This window comes from Pan paniscus, chromosome 14 (assembly GCF_029289425.2).
Source record: "Pan paniscus chromosome 14, NHGRI_mPanPan1-v2.0_pri, whole genome shotgun sequence".
Taxonomy (NCBI): domain Eukaryota; kingdom Metazoa; phylum Chordata; class Mammalia; order Primates; family Hominidae; genus Pan; species Pan paniscus.
Window position 1 is genome coordinate 58,493,357 of NC_073263.2, and position 25,389 is coordinate 58,518,745.

Consider the following 25,389-nt stretch of genomic DNA (forward strand, 5'->3'; position numbering starts at 1 on the left):
ACCAAAAGCCACAGCGATGGGAGGTTGACAAAGGGACACGCAAGCCAACTAAGGGAGCTCCCGGTGGCCAAAGCTGGCGACACTCAGTAACAAAGTAATTAACTAAATAATTAATAATTAAATAGTTGAGTCATATATTTGACAAAATAATTAGTTCAATTATTAAATAATTCATCCCCTGAAGTATTGGAGTGTAAACCAAAGCATACAATAGGTGTCCATGAGTCCATACGGATATAAATAAGTGACTAAATCAACAACCATGTGGGGGAGAATGGGAAAATCCTCCACACAGGAGAACTCCACAGAATTTCGGTAGCTCTTCCCCCGCACGGAGATAAAGCAAAACTTCCCTTTTATTTAAGTATAGGCCCCAGGTAGCGACTTCCAAAAAGTACAGTAGAGAAAGAGGTGGGAAAATCACTTGATGGTGGAGAAACCTAATCAACACTGCCCCAGCCAGGTGACCAGGACTAATAGCAGCAGTGATAAGCCGGCTTGATGGTGTGTACTGTAGACAGGATGGGATGGGAATGGCGCTTTCCCGCTGCAATCTTCCTTACAAAAACATATAATTCCAGTCAGATCACAAGGAATACATCACACGAACTTCAGGAGGGGACATCCCACAATATATCTGATCAGTATTCCAAGTGTCAAGGTCATCAAAAACAAGGCAAGTGTGAGAAACCGTCGCAGCCAAGGGGAACCGTGACGAATTGTAAGGTGGTACCCTGGATGGGGTCTTGGGACAGAAAAGGTATGTGAGGTGAAAACATAGCAAAACCTCACTTCAACAACAAATACAACCCAAAAAAATAATTGGCCCGGCATGGTGGCTTGCGCCTGGGGTCCCAGCTACTCGGGAGGTTGAGCGGGAAGGACGGCTTGAGCTCAGGCCTTCCAAACAAGCCTGGGCACATAGCGAAACCTCGTCTCTCCAAAAAATCCGAAAATTGTCCCGATGTGGTGGCGCTCACCTGTAGTCCAGCTACTCCGGAGGCCGAGACAGGAGAATCACTTGAACTGATTCTCCTATCTCAGCCCCCCAAGTAGCCGCAGCGAGCCGAGATGGCACCGCTGCACTCCAGCCTGGGCTACAGAGCGACAACCCGTCTCTGTAAAAAAAAAAAAAAAAAAACAAGGATGCAAACCAACCAAATAACCCACTGCGGGATTCCCCTCCAGTGTCCTGCTGTGTTTCCCGCTGTCTTCCTCCACCCGTGTGTGCAGCCACAGCAATAAAAGCCAGTGGTGTGGGTCTCACACGCATCTCCAGCCCCGTCGCCATCGCGCTGAGCTCGACTCTTTTTACAAAAGGCCACCTGACAACCTCACTTGGCAGTTCAAAAGCCCCTTCAGCCAGATGTGCGCAAGCCAAGCTCCGCAACTTCCCATTCAGAGCAGGTTCTCGGTCCACCTCTGCCTGAATGAACGGGCGGGCTACCAAGGCCGCAGTCTCTTCCTCAAGGGCTGTCCACACTGGGTCTGGCTTTCTCTGGGAAATTTCTCTCCCACCAGGGAACTTTCTCCTCCTCTACCTCCCTCAGTCTCAGTCTAACAGCACCCTGCGCCCAACCCCGAGGGCTGCAATAGCCTTCTTGCCTCTCCTGACTTAATTCTGCGGACCCTGGGTTGGCGCTCCTTCACAGCCAGGCTGGTCGTTTCTGAAATGTTAACCCGCTGCCGGACACCGTTCCACGGTTTTCCGCTGCCTTGGAACAAGACCAGCTCCTGCGCGGACCCTGCCTCCACCTCGCACCACCTCTGGGCCTGGACTTGGCCTCCGGTCCATTGCCAGAATGTGCCGGGCTCCCTTCCAGTCCGGGCCTCAGCACACCCTCTTCACTCCCTTTCCTTTCTCCCTGCCTCTCCCAACCCGGTTCAGGTTGACTAATTTCAAATTTTATGTTCCAGATTTCAGCCCAGATATCCCCCCTTTGGATGCTTTCCTTCACCGTGCTCAGATCTAAGCTAATCGCATCTTCCTATCAGCCGCTTTCCGGGCACCACACCCCATTGTGCTGACACTCAAAGGCCATTATGCATTTTGTCCCTCGATGATTAGATTAATCAATCAACCACGGGCGTCTAGAAATGGCGGCATCTCAGAAGGGCCCCATTTGACTGGCAGGGGACTGGCCCAATGCGCCTCGCAAGCCCAGCCAGGCCCGCCCCAGCCGGCCCCCCTCTGACCACGCCTGTCCCTTACGCGACTGCCTTGCTGCCGTATAAGAGGGACCGCGCTCGGCCTCCAGCAGTCGGCTTTCTGCTGGGCTCGGAGCCAGAACCTGCTGCGTGCTCCCTCCAGACTCCCTGGCTGCGGGTGGACTACCTCAGAGCTACAGCGGTGAACCTGTGGACACCTCCGACTCCTCGGGCCTCTCTTCGTCGAAGAGTCTCCTAATTTTCAGATCTCCGGAGCCAGCTGTGGGAAGATCAGGTGTGTGTCTGGGAGTCCCGGAGGGGTGGACAGATCTTGGGTGGGTGCAGCTGGGGACAGAATCCTCATTCCCCTAGAAAGGCCACGGCCATCCCCCTGCCTTGTCACCTCTGTCTTCCTAAATCCGTTCTTGCTCTCTTGTTTTTCTCCCCAGCCCCTCCCGCCGATTGCTCATGGAGGAACCAAGGCCTTCGAAGCGACTTCGCTCCATGGCCCCTAATCAAGGTACATCAAACGCCTGCCACTCTCTTTTTAATTTCGTTTGTTCCCCAATTCTTCCCCAATTGTTTGAATTCAAACTCAATCGAGCATTCTCTGTTTCACCTTCTCCTAGCCTGCCTCAACCTGGGCTGGTTGTTGGAAGTCAGCTCCCAGGTTCCACATCCTCTGGCAAATTCCCTTCCCTCTTTCGAACTGTAATCCCATTTCCCAAATCTGAGATTTGCTGTTGTTGTCGCTGTTTCCTTCTGTTTCGTTTTGTATTACTGTTTGTCCGTAGCAGAGCGAGTCCTCACGCTACGTCTTGATCTATGATAAACCGGTACTTCCACCTTGTTCTTTCCCGGAGGAGTTGGAATTTTACGGCTGTTGCCACGTTGTTCTCCAAAACATTTCCCTTCCTACGCTGAGTGTCCTAAATCTTTTAATCTTGTCTAGTTTGACAGATGCAGAACAATAAAGCATCCACTGAAAGCAAATTCTTTAACATCTTGCTGGTCTGAAACATCTTCATTCTCCCCTCCCAGATTCTTTAGTGAAACTTTGGTTGGACAGGACACTTTAGGTGGGAAATTCATTTCCCTTGAAATTTCGAAGACATTTTCTGTTATGTTCTAGACTGAACTGCTGCTTTTGAGATGTCTGATTTTTGAGACATGTGGAATCCTAGCCCTTTCCATGTGACTTTTCCTTTCTCTGTCTCCCGCTCCCTACAATCTTTTAGAATCTTCTCTTTTTCCTCAGCACTCTGAAATTTTGTGGTGAAATGTCTCAGCCACAACATACCTCTAATTCTCTTATATTTCATCCTTCTTTCCATCCTTTTAGGTTTTTGCTTTGTTCTGTGGGAGATCTTCTCAACTTCATTCTCCAATTTCCATGGAGAGTTTTGTTTCTTCTCTGACAATTTTAACTTCAAAAATCCCTCTTTTCTCTGAGTATTTATTTTTAAAAGTATCCTATAACTGCTTGATGGGTAAAATTCCTTCTATCTCTCTCTGCTCACGCTCTGCTTCTCTTTTAGCCTCAGGTGGGCCTCCTCCAGAGCCAGGCTGCTGTGTTGCGGACCCTGAAGACTCCGTGGAAGCAGATGGGCCCGCACAGCCAGCCCAACCCGCAAAACCCATCGCTTACGTGAAACCCTTCAGATGGCAGCCCCCAGCTCGCCCAGAGTCACCCCGTCCTGCAGAGAGAGGCCGGCGCCGGGGAGGAAGCCGGCGGCCAGGGCGAGGCCGTGGCAGAAGGGCTGGGCCCCGCGGGGACGCTGGCCAGAGACAGGGGGCAGAAGGCGTGATGGGACCGGACGTGCACATCCCACTGGACCACCATGGAGAGCCAGGCCACCAGGGGGAACCGGAAATCACGGAGACCGCAGCCTTCTCTCTTTCTGAAACAGGTCCTCTGCCTGGAACTGTGCAGGAAGGCTCTGGCCCCGACGTGGCGCAACCTGAGCTGGGGTTTCAGGAGCCGCCCACTGCTCCTGGGCCTCAGGCTGTTGACTGGCAACCCGCGTTGACCCTCTATCCCTGCATCGGGTTTAGGGCTCTGGGTGACTCAGCTGTTTTACAAGTCATTCAAACCCCCCACGGCACCTATGTGCAAGGGGTCCCAGTGTTCCTCACCGACATTGCATATTGACCACTATCCGCCACCCACGTTGTTCCCAGCCTCCCTTTCTTCCACCTGGACGTTCCCCCCAGCCCCACTTCTGCTCCACTCCTCCCCCGACTGGACCTGAAGCCTGAGCTTCCCCTGAACTTAGAGTACGCAACTTACAATATGCAAGCTGCCAAACCCCCTTTCTGTACAAGGCGATTGGAATGGAACTGTCATGTACAGTGAAAGTACACGTCACGTGTTTCAGCCAAGAAAGAGCCAAACCAGACGACCGGGAGGAAGTGGGATGCAACAAGGATCAGTAAGCATGGAAATTAGGAAACTGTATTCTTAAGTCCAGAGGAGTACGATTCTGGAAAAAGGATTGATGACCTAGAATTAAAATTCCAGAAGACACTCATATAGACATGTGGGGCATGCGAAAATTCAGAAGGAGCTAGAAGTTACTACAGTTCTTGTCTAGTGCCTGGAGACGATAGACTGGCTGAATATAAGAGCGATAAAACTCTAGACTGACACATTTTTAAGTCTCAACGTGGGTACCCTTTGGGAACCACTAAATGAATTGGAATAGAAGGTAAAATTTCAAACAGATTGAGGAAAAAGTGGATCAAAGGACATTTGATGAATCAGACAAAAGGTGTCGGGGTGGTGGGAGGGAGGCTAACGGAAACAAGGAGAGTGCATGACTCACTGGAACCGCTAAATGAGGAATCAGTGATTTGACGGCAGTGTCCTTGGCTTCCTCCTGGCTTTAATGGGAATATTTTAAATGTTTCACCATTAACCAAGATGTTTGCTCTAAGTTTCTCATAGATGTTTAAGTTGAGTTAGTTCCCATCTTTTCAGAGTTTGATAAATGTTGTATTATGAATTTTTGTATTTTTGTATTTTATTAAGTAGCCTCTTATTGGCTGGTTTTCACTCCTTTGTAAACGTCCAAATAAAATACAGATAACTTTTTACATCAAAGATTTTTCTCTTGTGTATTCAATCCTTCTAAATAAACCGTTCTCTTCGGACTTATTTTATACAACAGTTCTTTCACTAAACTTTCACAAATCGCAAATATAAAATGTGTTTACTAAAAGCAGAAAGGAAGGTAGAAAAATGGCTCCAGTCTCTGTTCTCCATTCATATCGCATCTCTCCCCATAGTCACACAAGTCTACACCAACAAACGTACACATTAAGAGCATCGTTTGTGGCTCGCTTTTACAAACACCTGGCGTGCCATGTGCCAGGGGTCCTGCTGAAGTGACTATAAGGTCCAGGCAGGCAACACAGGTGTGGTCAGGAGCACAGCCTCTGTGGAGTCCGTGCGTCTCCAAACTAGGAACAGGCGACTTCGTATTGAAGCATGGCATGGATCACAATGAGCACTGTGCAGTGGGAGCTGCTTCTTGGCTTGCCATTGGGGTCTGTCATCCATAAGCCAGAAAGCCCCCTTGCAGTCATCCCACGCACATGTGCCACTCTCTTCCTGCTGTATATCTGTCTGGAAAGAGGCACAGGTTTTACATTCCGCAGGTGGCGGTCTGCTGATACGCCACTTCCAGGACATTTCCACCACCAGAATGCTTCACTAAACATGTGTACGTGGAGTAAGACAGGGTCTCATTCAGTCATCCAGGCTGGAGTGCAGTGGTGCAATCACAGCTCACTGCAGCCCGCACCTCCTCAGCTCAGGTGATCCTCCAACATCAGGTTGCCAAGTAGCTCAGACTGCAGGCAGGCACCAAGACCCCTTGGTAATTCCTCCGGGTTTATTTATTCATTTATTTATTTATTTATTTATTTTGAAACAGACTCTCACTCTTTCACCCACGCTGGAGCGCGGTGGCTTCGGCTCACTGAGAACTCCATTCCCGGGATTGAAGCGATTCTCATGTCTCGCCCTCATAAAAATAGAAAAATTAGCCAGGCATGGTGGTGGGCCACTGTAGTCCCAGCTGCTCAGGAGTCTGAGGCGGGAGAATCCTTTGAACCCAGGAGGCGGAGGTTGCAGTGAGCCCAGATTGCGCCATTGCAGTGATCCGAGATCATGCTATTGCACTCCAGCCTGGGTGACGGGAGCAAAACTTTGTCTCAAAATGGACAAAAGAGAGAGAGAAGTTATCCCAATAAGAAAGATAAACGTTTTGAAGAGAAACTTCACAGAAGAATCTATGGGTTTGGTCAGTGAGCACACGAAATCCCAATCAGGATGAGAATATGCAAATAAGCATGGAGCATCCTGTGGTGCCAGGGAGAAAGGAGCCGCCCAAAACCAAACAAAACCAAAAGCCACAGCGATGGGAGGTTGACAAAGGGACACGCAAGCCAACTAAGGGAGCTCCCGGTGGCCAAAGCTGGCGACACTCAGTAACAAAGTAATTAACTAAATAATTAATAATTAAATAGTTGAGTCATATATTTGACAAAATAATTAGTTCAATTATTAAATAATTCATCCCCTGAAGTATTGGAGTGTAAACCAAAGCATACAATAGGTGTCCATGAGTCCATACGGATATAAATAAGTGACTAAATCAACAACCATGTGGGGGAGAATGGGAAAATCCTCCACACAGGAGAACTCCACAGAATTTCGGTAGCTCTTCCCCCGCACGGAGATAAAGCAAAACTTCCCTTTTATTTAAGTATAGGCCCCAGGTAGCGACTTCCAAAAAGTACAGTAGAGAAAGAGGTGGGAAAATCACTTGATGGTGGAGAAACCTAATCAACACTGCCCCAGCCAGGTGACCAGGACTAATAGCAGCAGTGATAAGCCGGCTTGATGGTGTGTACTGTAGACAGGATGGGATGGGAATGGCGCTTTCCCGCTGCAATCTTCCTTACAAAAACATATAATTCCAGTCAGATCACAAGGAATACATCACACGAACTTCAGGAGGGGACATCCCACAATATATCTGATCAGTATTCCAAGTGTCAAGGTCATCAAAAACAAGGCAAGTGTGAGAAACCGTCGCAGCCAAGGGGAACCGTGACGAATTGTAAGGTGGTACCCTGGATGGGGTCTTGGGACAGAAAAGGTATGTGAGGTGAAAACATAGCAAAACCTCACTTCAACAACAAATACAACCCAAAAAAATAATTGGCCCGGCATGGTGGCTTGCGCCTGGGGTCCCAGCTACTCGGGAGGTTGAGCGGGAAGGACGGCTTGAGCTCAGGCCTTCCAAACAAGCCTGGGCACATAGCGAAACCTCGTCTCTCCAAAAAATCCGAAAATTGTCCCGATGTGGTGGCGCTCACCTGTAGTCCAGCTACTCCGGAGGCCGAGACAGGAGAATCACTTGAACTGATTCTCCTATCTCAGCCCCCCAAGTAGCCGCAGCGAGCCGAGATGGCACCGCTGCACTCCAGCCTGGGCTACAGAGCGACAACCCGTCTCTGTAAAAAAAAAAAAAAAACAAGGATGCAAACCAACCAAATAACCCACTGCGGGATTCCCCTCCAGTGTCCTGCTGTGTTTCCCGCTGTCTTCCTCCACCCGTGTGTGCGGCCACAGCAATAAAAGCCAGTGGTGTGGGTCTCACACGCATCTCCAGCCCCGTCGCCATCGCGCTGAGCTCGACTCTTTTTACAAAAGGCCACCTGACAACCTCACTTGGCAGTTCAAAAGCCCCTTCAGCCAGATGTGCGCAAGCCAAGCTCCGCAACTTCCCATTCAGAGCAGGTTCTCGGTCCACCTCTGCCTGAATGAACGGGCGGGCTACCAAGGCCGCAGTCTCTTCCTCAAGGGCTGTCCACACTGGGTCTGGCTTTCTCTGGGAAATTTCTCTCCCACCAGGGAACTTTCTCCTCCTCTACCTCCCTCAGTCTCAGTCTAACAGCACCCTGCGCCCAACCCCGAGGGCTGCAATAGCCTTCTTGCCTCTCCTGACTTAATTCTGCGGACCCTGGGTTGGCGCTCCTTCACAGCCAGGCTGGTCGTTTCTGAAATGTTAACCCGCTGCCGGACACCGTTCCACGGTTTTCCGCTGCCTTGGAACAAGACCAGCTCCTGCGCGGACCCTGCCTCCACCTCGCACCACCTCTGGGCCTGGACTTGGCCTCCGGTCCATTGCCAGAATGTGCCGGGCTCCCTTCCAGTCCGGGCCTCAGCACACCCTCTTCACTCCCTTTCCTTTCTCCCTGCCTCTCCCAACCCGGTTCAGGTTGACTAATTTCAAATTTTATGTTCCAGATTTCAGCCCAGATATCCCCCCTTTGGATGCTTTCCTTCACCGTGCTCAGATCTAAGCTAATCGCATCTTCCTATCAGCCGCTTTCCGGGCACCACACCCCATTGTGCTGACACTCAAAGGCCATTATGCATTTTGTCCCTCGATGATTAGATTAATCAATCAACCACGGGCGTCTAGAAATGGCGGCATCTCAGAAGGGCCCCATTTGACTGGCAGGGGACTGGCCCAATGCGCCTCGCAAGCCCAGCCAGGCCCGCCCCAGCCGGCCCCCCTCTGACCACGCCTGTCCCTTACGCGACTGCCTTGCTGCCGTATAAGAGGGACCGCGCTCGGCCTCCAGCAGTCGGCTTTCTGCTGGGCTCGGAGCCAGAACCTGCTGCGTGCTCCCTCCAGACTCCCTGGCTGCGGGTGGACTACCTCAGAGCTACAGCGGTGAACCTGTGGACACCTCCGACTCCTCGGGCCTCTCTTCGTCGAAGAGTCTCCTAATTTTCAGATCTCCGGAGCCAGCTGTGGGAAGATCAGGTGTGTGTCTGGGAGTCCCGGAGGGGTGGACAGATCTTGGGTGGGTGCAGCTGGGGACAGAATCCTCATTCCCCTAGAAAGGCCACGGCCATCCCCCTGCCTTGTCACCTCTGTCTTCCTAAATCCGTTCTTGCTCTCTTGTTTTTCTCCCCAGCCCCTCCCGCCGATTGCTCATGGAGGAACCAAGGCCTTCGAAGCGACTTCGCTCCATGGCCCCTAATCAAGGTACATCAAACGCCTGCCACTCTCTTTTTAATTTCGTTTGTTCCCCAATTCTTCCCCAATTGTTTGAATTCAAACTCAATCGAGCATTCTCTGTTTCACCTTCTCCTAGCCTGCCTCAACCTGGGCTGGTTGTTGGAAGTCAGCTCCCAGGTTCCACATCCTCTGGCAAATTCCCTTCCCTCTTTCGAACTGTAATCCCATTTCCCAAATCTGAGATTTGCTGTTGTTGTCGCTGTTTCCTTCTGTTTCGTTTTGTATTACTGTTTGTCCGTAGCAGAGCGAGTCCTCACGCTACGTCTTGATCTATGATAAACCGGTACTTCCACCTTGTTCTTTCCCGGAGGAGTTGGAATTTTACGGCTGTTGCCACGTTGTTCTCCAAAACATTTCCCTTCCTACGCTGAGTGTCCTAAATCTTTTAATCTTGTCTAGTTTGACAGATGCAGAACAATAAAGCATCCACTGAAAGCAAATTCTTTAACATCTTGCTGGTCTGAAACATCTTCATTCTCCCCTCCCAGATTCTTTAGTGAAACTTTGGTTGGACAGGACACTTTAGGTGGGAAATTCATTTCCCTTGAAATTTCGAAGACATTTTCTGTTATGTTCTAGACTGAACTGCTGCTTTTGAGATGTCTGATTTTTGAGACATGTGGAATCCTAGCCCTTTCCATGTGACTTTTCCTTTCTCTGTCTCCCGCTCCCTACAATCTTTTAGAATCTTCTCTTTTTCCTCAGCACTCTGAAATTTTGTGGTGAAATGTCTCAGCCACAACATACCTCTAATTCTCTTATATTTCATCCTTCTTTCCATCCTTTTAGGTTTTTGCTTTGTTCTGTGGGAGATCTTCTCAACTTCATTCTCCAATTTCCATGGAGAGTTTTGTTTCTTCTCTGACAATTTTAACTTCAAAAATCCCTCTTTTCTCTGAGTATTTATTTTTAAAAGTATCCTATAACTGCTTGATGGGTAAAATTCCTTCTATCTCTCTCTGCTCACGCTCTGCTTCTCTTTTAGCCTCAGGTGGGCCTCCTCCAGAGCCAGGCTGCTGTGTTGCGGACCCTGAAGACTCCGTGGAAGCAGATGGGCCCGCACAGCCAGCCCAACCCGCAAAACCCATCGCTTACGTGAAACCCTTCAGATGGCAGCCCCCAGCTCGCCCAGAGTCACCCCGTCCTGCAGAGAGAGGCCGGCGCCGGGGAGGAAGCCGGCGGCCAGGGCGAGGCCGTGGCAGAAGGGCTGGGCCCCGCGGGGACGCTGGCCAGAGACAGGGGGCAGAAGGCGTGATGGGACCGGACGTGCACATCCCACTGGACCACCATGGAGAGCCAGGCCACCAGGGGGAACCGGAAATCACGGAGACCGCAGCCTTCTCTCTTTCTGAAACAGGTCCTCTGCCTGGAACTGTGCAGGAAGGCCCTGGCCCCGACGTGGCGCAACCTGAGCTGGGGTTTCAGGAGCCGCCCACTGCTCCTGGGCCTCAGGCTGTTGACTGGCAACCCGCGTTGACCCTCTATCCCTGCATCGGGTTTAGGGCTCTGGGTGACTCAGCTGTTTTACAAGTCATTCAAACCCCCCACGGCACCTATGTGCAAGGGGTCCCAGTGTTCCTCACCGACATTGCATATTGACCACTATCCGCCACCCACGTTGTTCCCAGCCTCCCTTTCTTCCACCTGGACGTTCCCCCCAGCCCCACTTCTGCTCCACTCCTCCCCCGACTGGACCTGAAGCCTGAGCTTCCCCTGAACTTAGAGTACGCAACTTACAATATGCAAGCTGCCAAACCCCCTTTCTGTACAAGGCGATTGGAATGGAACTGTCATGTACAGTGAAAGTACACGTCACGTGTTTCAGCCAAGAAAGAGCCAAACCAGACGACCGGGAGGAAGTGGGATGCAACAAGGATCAGTAAGCATGGAAATTAGGAAACTGTATTCTTAAGTCCAGAGGAGTACGATTCTGGAAAAAGGATTGATGACCTAGAATTAAAATTCCAGAAGACACTCATATAGACATGTGGGGCATGCGAAAATTCAGAAGGAGCTAGAAGTTACTACAGTTCTTGTCTAGTGCCTGGAGACGATAGACTGGCTGAATATAAGAGCGATAAAACTCTAGACTGACACATTTTTAAGTCTCAACGTGGGTACCCTTTGGGAACCACTAAATGAATTGGAATAGAAGGTAAAATTTCAAACAGATTGAGGAAAAAGTGGATCAAAGGACATTTGATGAATCAGACAAAAGGTGTCGGGGTGGTGGGAGGGAGGCTAACGGAAACAAGGAGAGTGCATGACTCACTGGAACCGCTAAATGAGGAATCAGTGATTTGACGGCAGTGTCCTTGGCTTCCTCCTGGCTTTAATGGGAATATTTTAAATGTTTCACCATTAACCAAGATGTTTGCTCTAAGTTTCTCATAGATGTTTAAGTTGAGTTAGTTCCCATCTTTTCAGAGTTTGATAAATGTTGTATTATGAATTTTTGTATTTTTGTATTTTATTAAGTAGCCTCTTATTGGCTGGTTTTCACTCCTTTGTAAACGTCCAAATAAAATACAGATAACTTTTTACATCAAAGATTTTTCTCTTGTGTATTCAATCCTTCTAAATAAACCGTTCTCTTCGGACTTATTTTATACAACAGTTCTTTCACTAAACTTTCACAAATCGCAAATATAAAATGTGTTTACTAAAAGCAGAAAGGAAGGTAGAAAAATGGCTCCAGTCTCTGTTCTCCATTCATATCGCATCTCTCCCCATAGTCACACAAGTCTACACCAACAAACGTACACATTAAGAGCATCGTTTGTGGCTCGCTTTTACAAACACCTGGCGTGCCATGTGCCAGGGGTCCTGCTGAAGTGACTATAAGGTCCAGGCAGGCAACACAGGTGTGGTCAGGAGCACAGCCTCTGTGGAGTCCGTGCGTCTCCAAACTAGGAACAGGCGACTTCGTATTGAAGCATGGCATGGATCACAATGAGCACTGTGCAGTGGGAGCTGCTTCTTGGCTTGCCATTGGGGTCTGTCATCCATAAGCCAGAAAGCCCCCTTGCAGTCATCCCACGCACATGTGCCACTCTCTTCCTGCTGTATATCTGTCTGGAAAGAGGCACAGGTTTTACATTCCGCAGGTGGCGGTCTGCTGATACGCCACTTCCAGGACATTTCCACCACCAGAATGCTTCACTAAACATGTGTACGTGGAGTAAGACAGGGTCTCATTCAGTCATCCAGGCTGGAGTGCAGTGGTGCAATCACAGCTCACTGCAGCCCGCACCTCCTCAGCTCAGGTGATCCTCCAACATCAGGTTGCCAAGTAGCTCAGACTGCAGGCAGGCACCAAGACCCCTTGGTAATTCCTCCGGGTTTATTTATTCATTTATTTATTTATTTATTTATTTATTTTGAAACAGACTCTCACTCTTTCACCCACGCTGGAGCGCGGTGGCTTCGGCTCACTGAGAACTCCATTCCCGGGATTGAAGCGATTCTCATGTCTCGCCCTCATAAAAATAGAAAAATTAGCCAGGCATGGTGGTGGGCCACTGTAGTCCCAGCTGCTCAGGAGTCTGAGGCGGGAGAATCCTTTGAACCCAGGAGGCGGAGGTTGCAGTGAGCCCAGATTGCGCCATTGCAGTGATCCGAGATCATGCTATTGCACTCCAGCCTGGGTGACGGGAGCAAAACTTTGTCTCAAAATGGACAAAAGAGAGAGAGAAGTTATCCCAATAAGAAAGATAAACGTTTTGAAGAGAAACTTCACAGAAGAATCTATGGGTTTGGTCAGTGAGCACACGAAATCCCAATCAGGATGAGAATATGCAAATAAGCATGGAGCATCCTGTGGTGCCAGGGAGAAAGGAGCCGCCCAAAACCAAACAAAACCAAAAGCCACAGCGATGGGAGGTTGACAAAGGGACACGCAAGCCAACTAAGGGAGCTCCCGGTGGCCAAAGCTGGCGACACTCAGTAACAAAGTAATTAACTAAATAATTAATAATTAAATAGTTGAGTCATATATTTGACAAAATAATTAGTTCAATTATTAAATAATTCATCCCCTGAAGTATTGGAGTGTAAACCAAAGCATACAATAGGTGTCCATGAGTCCATACGGATATAAATAAGTGACTAAATCAACAACCATGTGGGGGAGAATGGGAAAATCCTCCACACAGGAGAACTCCACAGAATTTCGGTAGCTCTTCCCCCGCACGGAGATAAAGCAAAACTTCCCTTTTATTTAAGTATAGGCCCCAGGTAGCGACTTCCAAAAAGTACAGTAGAGAAAGAGGTGGGAAAATCACTTGATGGTGGAGAAACCTAATCAACACTGCCCCAGCCAGGTGACCAGGACTAATAGCAGCAGTGATAAGCCGGCTTGATGGTGTGTACTGTAGACAGGATGGGATGGGAATGGCGCTTTCCCGCTGCAATCTTCCTTACAAAAACATATAATTCCAGTCAGATCACAAGGAATACATCACACGAACTTCAGGAGGGGACATCCCACAATATATCTGATCAGTATTCCAAGTGTCAAGGTCATCAAAAACAAGGCAAGTGTGAGAAACCGTCGCAGCCAAGGGGAACCGTGACGAATTGTAAGGTGGTACCCTGGATGGGGTCTTGGGACAGAAAAGGTATGTGAGGTGAAAACATAGCAAAACCTCACTTCAACAACAAATACAACCCAAAAAAATAATTGGCCCGGCATGGTGGCTTGCGCCTGGGGTCCCAGCTACTCGGGAGGTTGAGCGGGAAGGACGGCTTGAGCTCAGGCCTTCCAAACAAGCCTGGGCACAGAGCGAAACCTCGTCTCTCCAAAAAATCCGAAAATTGTCCCGATGTGGTGGCGCTCACCTGTAGTCCAGCTACTCCGGAGGCCGAGACAGGAGAATCACTTGAACTGATTCTCCTATCTCAGCCCCCCAAGTAGCCGCAGCGAGCCGAGATGGCACCGCTGCACTCCAGCCTGGGCTACAGAGCGACAACCCGTCTCTGTAAAAAAAAAAAAAAAACAAGGATGCAAACCAACCAAATAACCCACTGCGGGATTCCCCTCCAGTGTCCTGCTGTGTTTCCCGCTGTCTTCCTCCACCCGTGTGTGCAGCCACAGCAATAAAAGCCAGTGGTGTGGGTCTCACACGCATCTCCAGCCCCGTCGCCATCGCGCTGAGCTCGACTCTTTTTACAAAAGGCCACCTGACAACCTCACTTGGCAGTTCAAAAGCCCCTTCAGCCAGATGTGCGCAAGCCAAGCTCCGCAACTTCCCATTCAGAGCAGGTTCTCGGTCCACCTCTGCCTGAATGAACGGGCGGGCTACCAAGGCCGCAGTCTCTTCCTCAAGGGCTGTCCACACTGGGTCTGGCTTTCTCTGGGAAATTTCTCTCCCACCAGGGAACTTTCTCCTCCTCTACCTCCCTCAGTCTCAGTCTAACAGCACCCTGCGCCCAACCCCGAGGGCTGCAATAGCCTTCTTGCCTCTCCTGACTTAATTCTGCGGACCCTGGGTTGGCGCTCCTTCACAGCCAGGCTGGTCGTTTCTGAAATGTTAACCCGCTGCCGGACACCGTTCCACGGTTTTCCGCTGCCTTGGAACAAGACCAGCTCCTGCGCGGACCCTGCCTCCACCTCGCACCACCTCTGGGCCTGGACTTGGCCTCCGGTCCATTGCCAGAATGTGCCGGGCTCCCTTCCAGTCCGGGCCTCAGCACACCCTCTTCACTCCCTTTCCTTTCTCCCTGCCTCTCCCAACCCGGTTCAGGTTGACTAATTTCAAATTTTATGTTCCAGATTTCAGCCCAGATATCCCCCCTTTGGATGCTTTCCTTCACCGTGCTCAGATCTAAGCTAATCGCATCTTCCTATCAGCCGCTTTCCGGGCACCACACCCCATTGTGCTGACACTCAAAGGCCATTATGCATTTTGTCCCTCGATGATTAGATTAATCAATCAACCACGGGCGTCTAGAAATGGCGGCATCTCAGAAGGGCCCCATTTGACTGGCAGGGGACTGGCCCAATGCGCCTCGCAAGCCCAGCCAGGCCCGCCCCAGCCGGCCCCCCTCTGACGACGCCTGTCCCTTACGCGACTGCCTTGCTGCCGTATAAGAGGGACCGCGCTCGGCCTCCAGCAGTCGGCTTTCTGCTGGGCTCGGAGCCAGAACCTGCTGCGTGCTCCCTCCAGACTCCCTGGCTGCGGGTGGACTACCTCAGAGCTACAGCGGTGAACCTGTGGACACCTCCGACTCCTCGGGCCTCTCTTCGTCGAAGAGTCTCCTAATTTTCAGATCTCCGGAGCCAGCTGTGGGAAGATCAGGTGTGTGTCTGGGAGTCCCGGAGGGGTGGACAGATCTTGGGTGGGTGCAGCTGGGGACAGAATCCTCATTCCCCTAGAAAGGCCACGGCCATCCCCCTGCCTTGTCACCTCTGTCTTCCTAAATCCGTTCTTGCTCTCTTGTTTTTCTCCCCAGCCCCTCCCGCCGATTGCTCATGGAGGAACCAAGGCCTTCGAAGCGACTTCGCTCCATGGCCCCTAATCAAGGTACATCAAACGCCTGCCACTCTCTTTTTAATTTCGTTTGTTCCCCAATTCTTCCCCAATTGTTTGAATTCAAACTCAATCGAGCATTCTCTGTTTCACCTTCTCCTAGCCTGCCTCAACCTGGGCTGGTTGTTGGAAGTCAGCTCCCAGGTTCCACATCCTCTGGCAAATTCCCTTCCCTCTTTCGAACTGTAATCCCATTTCCCAAATCTGAGATTTGCTGTTGTTGTCGCTGTTTCCTTCTGTTTCGTTTTGTATTACTGTTTGTCCGTAGCAGAGCGAGTCCTCACGCTACGTCTTGATCTATGATAAACCGGTACTTCCACCTTGTTCTTTCCCGGAGGAGTTGGAACTTTACGGCTGTTGCCACGTTGTTCTCCAAAACATTTCCCTTCCTACGCTGAGTGTCCTAAATCTTTTAATCTTGTCTAGTTTGACAGATGCAGAACAATAAAGCATCCACTGAAAGCAAATTCTTTAACATCTTGCTGGTCTGAAACATCTTCATTCTCCCCTCCCAGATTCTTTAGTGAAACTTTGGTTGGACAGGACACTTTAGGTGGGAAATTCATTTCCCTTGAAATTTCGAAGACATTTTCTGTTATGTTCTAGACTGAACTGCTGCTTTTGAGATGTCTGATTTTTGAGACATGTGGAATCCTAGCCCTTTCCATGTGACTTTTCCTTTCTCTGTCTCCCGCTCCCTACAATCTTTTAGAATCTTCTCTTTTTCCTCAGCACTCTGAAATTTTGTGGTGAAATGTCTCAGCCACAACATACCTCTAATTCTCTTATATTTCATCCTTCTTTCCATCCTTTTAGGTTTTTGCTTTGTTCTGTGGGAGATCTTCTCAACTTCATTCTCCAATTTCCATGGAGAGTTTTGTTTCTTCTCTGACAATTTTAACTTCAAAAATCCCTCTTTTCTCTGAGTATTTATTTTTAAAAGTATCCTATAACTGCTTGATGGGTAAAATTCCTTCTATCTCTCTCTGCTCACGCTCTGCTTCTCTTTTAGCCTCAGGTGGGCCTCCTCCAGAGCCAGGCTGCTGTGTTGCGGACCCTGAAGACTCCGTGGAAGCAGATGGGCCCGCACAGCCAGCCCAACCCGCAAAACCCATCGCTTACGTGAAACCCTTCAGATGGCAGCCCCCAGCTCGCCCAGAGTCACCCCGTCCTGCAGAGAGAGGCCGGCGCCGGGGAGGAAGCCGGCGGCCAGGGCGAGGCCGTGGCAGAAGGGCTGGGCCCCGCGGGGACGCTGGCCAGAGACAGGGGGCAGAAGGCGTGATGGGACCGGACGTGCACATCCCACTGGACCACCATGGAGAGCCAGGCCACCAGGGGGAACCGGAAATCACGGAGACCGCAGCCTTCTCTCTTTCTGAAACAGGTCCTCTGCCTGGAACTGTGCAGGAAGGCCCTGGCCCCGACGTGGCGCAACCTGAGCTGGGGTTTCAGGAGCCGCCCACTGCTCCTGGGCCTCAGGCTGTTGACTGGCAACCCGCGTTGACCCTCTATCCCTGCATCGGGTTTAGGGCTCTGGGTGACTCAGCTGTTTTACAAGTCATTCAAACCCCCCACGGCACCTATGTGCAAGGGGTCCCAGTGTTCCTCACCGACATTGCATATTGACCACTATCCGCCACCCACGTTGTTCCCAGCCTCCCTTTCTTCCACCTGGACGTTCCCCCCAGCCCCACTTCTGCTCCACTCCTCCCCCGACTGGACCTGAAGCCTGAGCTTCCCCTGAACTTAGAGTACGCAACTTACAATATGCAAGCTGCCAAACCCCCTTTCTGTACAAGGCGATTGGAATGGAACTGTCATGTACAGTGAAAGTACACGTCACGTGTTTCAGCCAAGAAAGAGCCAAACCAGACGACCGGGAGGAAGTGGGATGCAACAAGGATCAGTAAGCATGGAAATTAGGAAACTGTATTCTTAAGTCCAGAGGAGTACGATTCTGGAAAAAGGATTGATGACCTAGAATTAAAATTCCAGAAGACACTCATATAGACATGTGGGGCATGCGAAAATTCAGAAGGAGCTAGAAGTTACTACAGTTCTTGTCTAGTGCCTGGAGACGATAGACTGGCTGAATATAAGAGCGATAAAACTCTAGACTGACACATTTTTAAGTCTCAACGTGGGTACCCTTTGGGAACCACTAAATGAATTGGAATAGAAGGTAAAATTTCAAACAGATTGAGGAAAAAGTGGATCAAAGGACATTTGATGAATCAGACAAAAGGTGTCGGGGTGGTGGGAGGGAGGCTAACGGAAACAAGGAGAGTGCATGACTCACTGGAACCGCTAAATGAGGAATCAGTGATTTGACGGCAGTGTCCTTGGCTTCCTCCTGGCTTTAATGGGAATATTTTAAATGTTTCACCATTAACCAAGATGTTTGCTCTAAGTTTCTCATAGATGTTTAAGTTGAGTTAGTTCCCATCTTTTCAGAGTTTGATAAATGTTGTATTATGAATTTTTGTATTTTTGTATTTTATTAAGTAGCCTCTTATTGGCTGGTTTTCACTCCTTTGTAAACGTCCAAATAAAATACAGATAACTTTTTACATCAAAGATTTTTCTCTTGTGTATTCAATCCTTCTAAATAAACCGTTCTCTTCGGACTTATTTTATACAACAGTTCTTTCACTAAACTTTCACAAATCGCAAATATAAAATGTGTTTACTAAAAGCAGAAAGGAAGGTAGAAAAATGGCTCCAGTCTCTGTTCTCCATTCATATCGCATCTCTCCCCATAGTCACACAAGTCTACACCAACAAACGTACACATTAAGAGCATCGTTTGTGGCTCGCTTTTACAAACACCTGGCGTGCCATGTGCCAGGGGTCCTGCTGAAGTGACTATAAGGTCCAGGCAGGCAACACAGGTGTGGTCAGGAGCACAGCCTCTGTGGAGTCCGTGCGTCTCCAAACTAGGAACAGGCGACTTCGTATTGAAGCATGGCATGGATCACAATGAGCACTGTGCAGTGGGAGCTGCTTCTTGGCTTGCCATTGGGGTCTGTCATCCATAAGCCAGAAAGCCCCCTTGCAGTCATCCCACGCACATGTGCCACTCTCTTCCTGCTGTATATCTGTCTGGAAAGAGGCACAGGTTTTACATTCCGCAGGTGGCGGTCTGCTGATACGCCACTTCCAGGACATTTCCACCACCAGAATGCTTCACTAAACATGTGTACGTGGAGTAAGACAGGGTCTCATTCAGTCATCCAGGCTGGAGTGCAGTGGTGCAATCACAGCTCACTGCAGCCCGCACCTCCTCAGCTCAGGTGATCCTCCAACATCAGGTTGCCAAGTAGCTCAGACTGCAGGCAGGCACCAAGACCCCTTGGTAATTCCTCCGGGTTTATTTATTCATTTATTTATTTATTTATTTATTTATTTTGAAACAGACTCTCACTCTTTCACCCACGCTGGAGCGCGGTGGCTTCGGCTCACTGAGAACTCCATTCCCGGGATTGAAGCGATTCTCATGTCTCGCCCTCATAAAAATAGAAAAATTAGCCAGGCATGGTGGTGGGCCACTGTAGTCCCAGCTGCTCAGGAGTCTGAGGCGGGAGAATCCTTTGAACCCAGGAGGCGGAGGTTGCAGTGAGCCCAGATTGCGCCATTGCAGTGATCCGAGATCATGCTATTGCACTCCAGCCTGGGTGACGGGAGCAAAACTTTGTCTCAAAATGGACAAAAGAGAGAGAGAAGTTATCCCAATAAGAAAGATAAACGTTTTGAAGAGAAACTTCACAGAAGAATCTATGGGTTTGGTCAGTGAGCACACGAAATCCCAATCAGGATGAGAATATGCAAATAAGCATGGAGCATCCTGTGGTGCCAGGGAGAAAGGAGCCGCCCAAAACCAAACAAAACCAAAAGCCACAGCGATGGGAGGTTGACAAAGGGACACGCAAGCCAACTAAGGGAGCTCCCGGTGGCCAAAGCTGGCGACACTCAGTAACAAAGTAATTAACTAAATAATTAATAATTAAATAGTTGAGTCATATATTTGACAAAATAATTAGTTCAATTATTAAATAATTCATCCCCTGAAGTATTGGAGTGTAAACCAAAGCATACAATAGGTGTCCATGAGTCCATACGGATATAAATAAGTGACTAAATCAACAACCATGTGGGGGAGAATGGGAAAATCCTCCACACAGGAGAACTCCACAGAATTTCGGTAGCTCTTCCCCCGCACGGAGATAAAGCAAAACTTCCCTTTTATTTAAGTATAGGCCCCAGGTAGCGACTTCCAAAAAGTACAGTAGAGAAAGAGGTGGGAAAATCACTTGATGGTGGAGAAACCTAATCAACACTGCCCCAGCCAGGTGACCAGGACTAATAGCAGCAGTGATAAGCCGGCTTGATGGTGTGTACTGTAGACAGGATGGGATGGGAATGGCGCTTTCCCGCTGCAATCTTCCTTACAAAAACATATAATTCCAGTCAGATCACAAGGAATACATCACACGAACTTCAGGAGGGGACATCCCACAATATATCTGATCAGTATTCCAAGTGTCAAGGTCATCAAAAACAAGGCAAGTGTGAGAAACCGTCGCAGCCAAGGGGAACCGTGACGAATTGTAAGGTGGTACCCTGGATGGGGTCTTGGGACAGAAAAGGTATGTGAGGTGAAAACATAGCAAAACCTCACTTCAACAACAAATACAACCCAAAAAAATAATTGGCCCGGCATGGTGGCTTGCGCCTGGGGTCCCAGCTACTCGGGAGGTTGAGCGGGAAGGACGGCTTGAGCTCAGGCCTTCCAAACAAGCCTGGGCACAGAGCGAAACCTCGTCTCTCCAAAAAATCCGAAAATTGTCCCGATGTGGTGGCGCTCACCTGTAGTCCAGCTACTCCGGAGGCCGAGACAGGAGAATCACTTGAACTGATTCTCCTATCTCAGCCCCCCAAGTAGCCGCAGCGAGCCGAGATGGCACCGCTGCACTCCAGCCTGGGCTACAGAGCGACAACCCGTCTCTGTAAAAAAAAAAAAAAAAACAAGGATGCAAACCAACCAAATAACCCACTGCGGGATTCCCCTCCAGTGTCCTGCTGTGTTTCCCGCTGTCTTCCTCCACCCGTGTGTGCGGCCACAGCAATAAAAGCCAGTGGTGTGGGTCTCACACGCATCTCCAGCCCCGTCGCCATCGCGCTGAGCTCGACTCTTTTTACAAAAGGCCACCTGACAACCTCACTTGGCAGTTCAAAAGCCCCTTCAGCCAGATGTGCGCAAGCCAAGCTCCGCAACTTCCCATTCAGAGCAGGTTCTCGGTCCACCTCTGCCTGAATGAACGGGCGGGCTACCAAGGCCGCAGTCTCTTCCTCAAGGGCTGTCCACACTGGGTCTGGCTTTCTCTGGGAAATTTCTCTCCCACCAGGGAACTTTCTCCTCCTCTACCTCCCTCAGTCTCAGTCTAACAGCACCCTGCGCCCAACCCCGAGGGCTGCAATAGCCTTCTTGCCTCTCCTGACTTAATTCTGCGGACCCTGGGTTGGCGCTCCTTCACAGCCAGGCTGGTCGTTTCTGAAATGTTAACCCGCTGCCGGACACCGTTCCACGGTTTTCCGCTGCCTTGGAACAAGACCAGCTCCTGCGCGGACCCTGCCTCCACCTCGCACCACCTCTGGGCCTGGACTTGGCCTCCGGTCCATTGCCAGAATGTGCCGGGCTCCCTTCCAGTCCGGGCCTCAGCACACCCTCTTCACTCCCTTTCCTTTCTCCCTGCCTCTCCCAACCCGGTTCAGGTTGACTAATTTCAAATTTTATGTTCCAGATTTCAGCCCAGATATCCCCCCTTTGGATGCTTTCCTTCACCGTGCTCAGATCTAAGCTAATCGCATCTTCCTATCAGCCGCTTTCCGGGCACCACACCCCATTGTGCTGACACTCAAAGGCCATTATGCATTTTGTCCCTCGATGATTAGATTAATCAATCAACCACGGGCGTCTAGAAATGGCGGCATCTCAGAAGGGCCCCATTTGACTGGCAGGGGACTGGCCCAATGCGCCTCGCAAGCCCAGCCAGGCCCGCCCCAGCCGGCCCCCCTCTGACGACGCCTGTCCCTTACGCGACTGCCTTGCTGCCGTATAAGAGGGACCGCGCTCGGCCTCCAGCAGTCGGCTTTCTGCTGGGCTCGGAGCCAGAACCTGCTGCGTGCTCCCTCCAGACTCCCTGGCTGCGGGTGGACTACCTCAGAGCTACAGCGGTGAACCTGTGGACACCTCCGACTCCTCGGGCCTCTCTTCGTCGAAGAGTCTCCTAATTTTCAGATCTCCGGAGCCAGCTGTGGGAAGATCAGGTGTGTGTCTGGGAGTCCCGGAGGGGTGGACAGATCTTGGGTGGGTGCAGCTGGGGACAGAATCCTCATTCCCCTAGAAAGGCCACGGCCATCCCCCTGCCTTGTCACCTCTGTCTTCCTAAATCCGTTCTTGCTCTCTTGTTTTTCTCCCCAGCCCCTCCCGCCGATTGCTCATGGAGGAACCAAGGCCTTCGAAGCGACTTCGCTCCATGGCCCCTAATCAAGGTACATCAAACGCCTGCCACTCTCTTTTTAATTTCGTTTGTTCCCCAATTCTTCCCCAATTGTTTGAATTCAAACTCAATCGAGCATTCTCTGTTTCACCTTCTCCTAGCCTGCCTCAACCTGGGCTGGTTGTTGGAAGTCAGCTCCCAGGTTCCACATCCTCTGGCAAATTCCCTTCCCTCTTTCGAACTGTAATCCCATTTCCCAAATCTGAGATTTGCTGTTGTTGTCGCTGTTTCCTTCTGTTTCGTTTTGTATTACTGTTTGTCCGTAGCAGAGCGAGTCCTCACGCTACGTCTTGATCTATGATAAACCGGTACTTCCACCTTGTTCTTTCCCGGAGGAGTTGGAACTTTACGGCTGTTGCCACGTTGTTCTCCAAAACATTTCCCTTCCTACGCTGAGTGTCCTAAATCTTTTAATCTTGTCTAGTTTGACAGATGCAGAACAATAAAGCATCCACTGAAAGCAAATTCTTTAACATCTTGCTGGTCTGAAACATCTTCATTCTCCCCTCCCAGATTCTTTAGTGAAACTTTGGTTGGACAGGACACTTTAGGTGGGAAATTCATTTCCCTTGAAATTTCGAAGACATTTTCTGTTATGTTCTAGACTGAACTGCTGCTTTTGAGATGTCTGATTTTTGAGACATGTGGAATCCTAGCCCTTTCCATGTGACTTTTCCTTTCTCTGTCTCCCGCTCCCTACAATCTTTTAGAATCTTCTCTTTTTCCTCAGCACTCTGAAATTTTGTGGTGAAATGTCTCAGCCACAACATACCTCTAATTCTCTTATATTTCATCCTTCTTTCCATCCTTTTAGGTTTTTGCTTTGTTCTGTGGGAGATCTTCTCAACTTCATTCTCCAATTTCCATGGAGAGTTTTGTTTCTTCTCTGACAATTTTAACTTCAAAAATCCCTCTTTTCTCTGAGTATTTATTTTTAAAAGTATCCTATAACTGCTTGATGGGTAAAATTCCTTCTATCTCTCTCTGCTCACGCTCTGCTTCTCTTTTAGCCTCAGGTGGGCCTCCTCCAGAGCCAGGCTGCTGTGTTGCGGACCCTGAAGACTCCGTGGAAGCAGATGGGCCCGCACAGCCAGCCCAACCCGCAAAACCCATCGCTTACGTGAAACCCTTCAGATGGCAGCCCCCAGCTCGCCCAGAGTCACCCCGTCCTGCAGAGAGAGGCCGGCGCCGGGGAGGAAGCCGGCGGCCAGGGCGAGGCCGTGGCAGAAGGGCTGGGCCCCGCGGGGACGCTGGCCAGAGACAGGGGGCAGAAGGCGTGATGGGACCGGACGTGCACATCCCACTGGACCACCATGGAGAGCCAGGCCACCAGGGGGAACCGGAAATCACGGAGACCGCAGCCTTCTCTCTTTCTGAAACAGGTCCTCTGCCTGGAACTGTGCAGGAAGGCCCTGGCCCCGACGTGGCGCAACCTGAGCTGGGGTTTCAGGAGCCGCCCACTGCTCCTGGGCCTCAGGCTGTTGACTGGCAACCCGCGTTGACCCTCTATCCCTGCATCGGGTTTAGGGCTCTGGGTGACTCAGCTGTTTTACAAGTCATTCAAACCCCCCACGGCACCTATGTGCAAGGGGTCCCAGTGTTCCTCACCGACATTGCATATTGACCACTATCCGCCACCCACGTTGTTCCCAGCCTCCCTTTCTTCCACCTGGACGTTCCCCCCAGCCCCACTTCTGCTCCACTCCTCCCCCGACTGGACCTGAAGCCTGAGCTTCCCCTGAACTTAGAGTACGCAACTTACAATATGCAAGCTGCCAAACCCCCTTTCTGTACAAGGCGATTGGAATGGAACTGTCATGTACAGTGAAAGTACACGTCACGTGTTTCAGCCAAGAAAGAGCCAAACCAGACGACCGGGAGGAAGTGGGATGCAACAAGGATCAGTAAGCATGGAAATTAGGAAACTGTATTCTTAAGTCCAGAGGAGTACGATTCTGGAAAAAGGATTGATGACCTAGAATTAAAATTCCAGAAGACACTCATATAGACATGTGGGGCATGCGAAAATTCAGAAGGAGCTAGAAGTTACTACAGTTCTTGTCTAGTGCCTGGAGACGATAGACTGGCTGAATATAAGAGCGATAAAACTCTAGACTGACACATTTTTAAGTCTCAACGTGGGTACCCTTTGGGAACCACTAAATGAATTGGAATAGAAGGTAAAATTTCAAACAGATTGAGGAAAAAGTGGATCAAAGGACATTTGATGAATCAGACAAAAGGTGTCGGGGTGGTGGGAGGGAGGCTAACGGAAACAAGGAGAGTGCATGACTCACTGGAACCGCTAAATGAGGAATCAGTGATTTGACGGCAGTGTCCTTGGCTTCCTCCTGGCTTTAATGGGAATATTTTAAATGTTTCACCATTAACCAAGATGTTTGCTCTAAGTTTCTCATAGATGTTTAAGTTGAGTTAGTTCCCATCTTTTCAGAGTTTGATAAATGTTGTATTATGAATTTTTGTATTTTTGTATTTTATTAAGTAGCCTCTTATTGGCTGGTTTTCACTCCTTTGTAAACGTCCAAATAAAATACAGATAACTTTTTACATCAAAGATTTTTCTCTTGTGTATTCAATCCTTCTAAATAAACCGTTCTCTTCGGACTTATTTTATACAACAGTTCTTTCACTAAACTTTCACAAATCGCAAATATAAAATGTGTTTACTAAAAGCAGAAAGGAAGGTAGAAAAATGGCTCCAGTCTCTGTTCTCCATTCATATCGCATCTCTCCCCATAGTCACACAAGTCTACACCAACAAACGTACACATTAAGAGCATCGTTTGTGGCTCGCTTTTACAAACACCTGGCGTGCCATGTGCCAGGGGTCCTGCTGAAGTGACTATAAGGTCCAGGCAGGCAACACAGGTGTGGTCAGGAGCACAGCCTCTGTGGAGTCCGTGCGTCTCCAAACTAGGAACAGGCGACTTCGTATTGAAGCATGGCATGGATCACAATGAGCACTGTGCAGTGGGAGCTGCTTCTTGGCTTGCCATTGGGGTCTGTCATCCATAAGCCAGAAAG

General features: G+C 49.8%; 4 protein-coding genes across 4 annotated transcripts; all 4 read left to right on the forward strand.

Annotated features, from left to right (window-relative positions):
- The first annotated feature begins 2,616 nt into the window (after window positions 1-2,616).
- On the forward strand, window positions 2,617-4,300 carry LOC129393730 (proline-rich protein 20E). The gene is made up of 2 exons (XM_055097197.2): window positions 2,617-2,668; window positions 3,687-4,300. The coding sequence occupies exons 1-2, from the start codon at window positions 2,617-2,619 to the stop codon at window positions 4,298-4,300; spliced, it is 666 nt and encodes a 221-aa protein (XP_054953172.2).
- A 4,869-nt stretch (window positions 4,301-9,169) lies between these two features.
- On the forward strand, window positions 9,170-10,853 carry LOC129393722 (proline-rich protein 20E). The gene is made up of 2 exons (XM_055097188.1): window positions 9,170-9,221; window positions 10,240-10,853. Exons 1-2 carry the CDS (start codon window positions 9,170-9,172, stop codon window positions 10,851-10,853), a joined length of 666 nt encoding a protein of 221 aa, XP_054953163.1.
- A 4,873-nt stretch (window positions 10,854-15,726) lies between these two features.
- Window positions 15,727-17,410, forward strand: LOC134728866 (proline-rich protein 20E). Its single transcript, XM_063596023.1, has 2 exons — window positions 15,727-15,778; window positions 16,797-17,410. The coding sequence occupies exons 1-2, from the start codon at window positions 15,727-15,729 to the stop codon at window positions 17,408-17,410; spliced, it is 666 nt and encodes a 221-aa protein (XP_063452093.1).
- Window positions 17,411-22,284: 4,874 nt separating this feature from the next.
- Window positions 22,285-23,968, forward strand: LOC129393721 (proline-rich protein 20E). Its single transcript, XM_055097187.2, has 2 exons — window positions 22,285-22,336; window positions 23,355-23,968. Exons 1-2 carry the CDS (start codon window positions 22,285-22,287, stop codon window positions 23,966-23,968), a joined length of 666 nt encoding a protein of 221 aa, XP_054953162.2.
- Window positions 23,969-25,389: the final 1,421 nt, after the last annotated feature.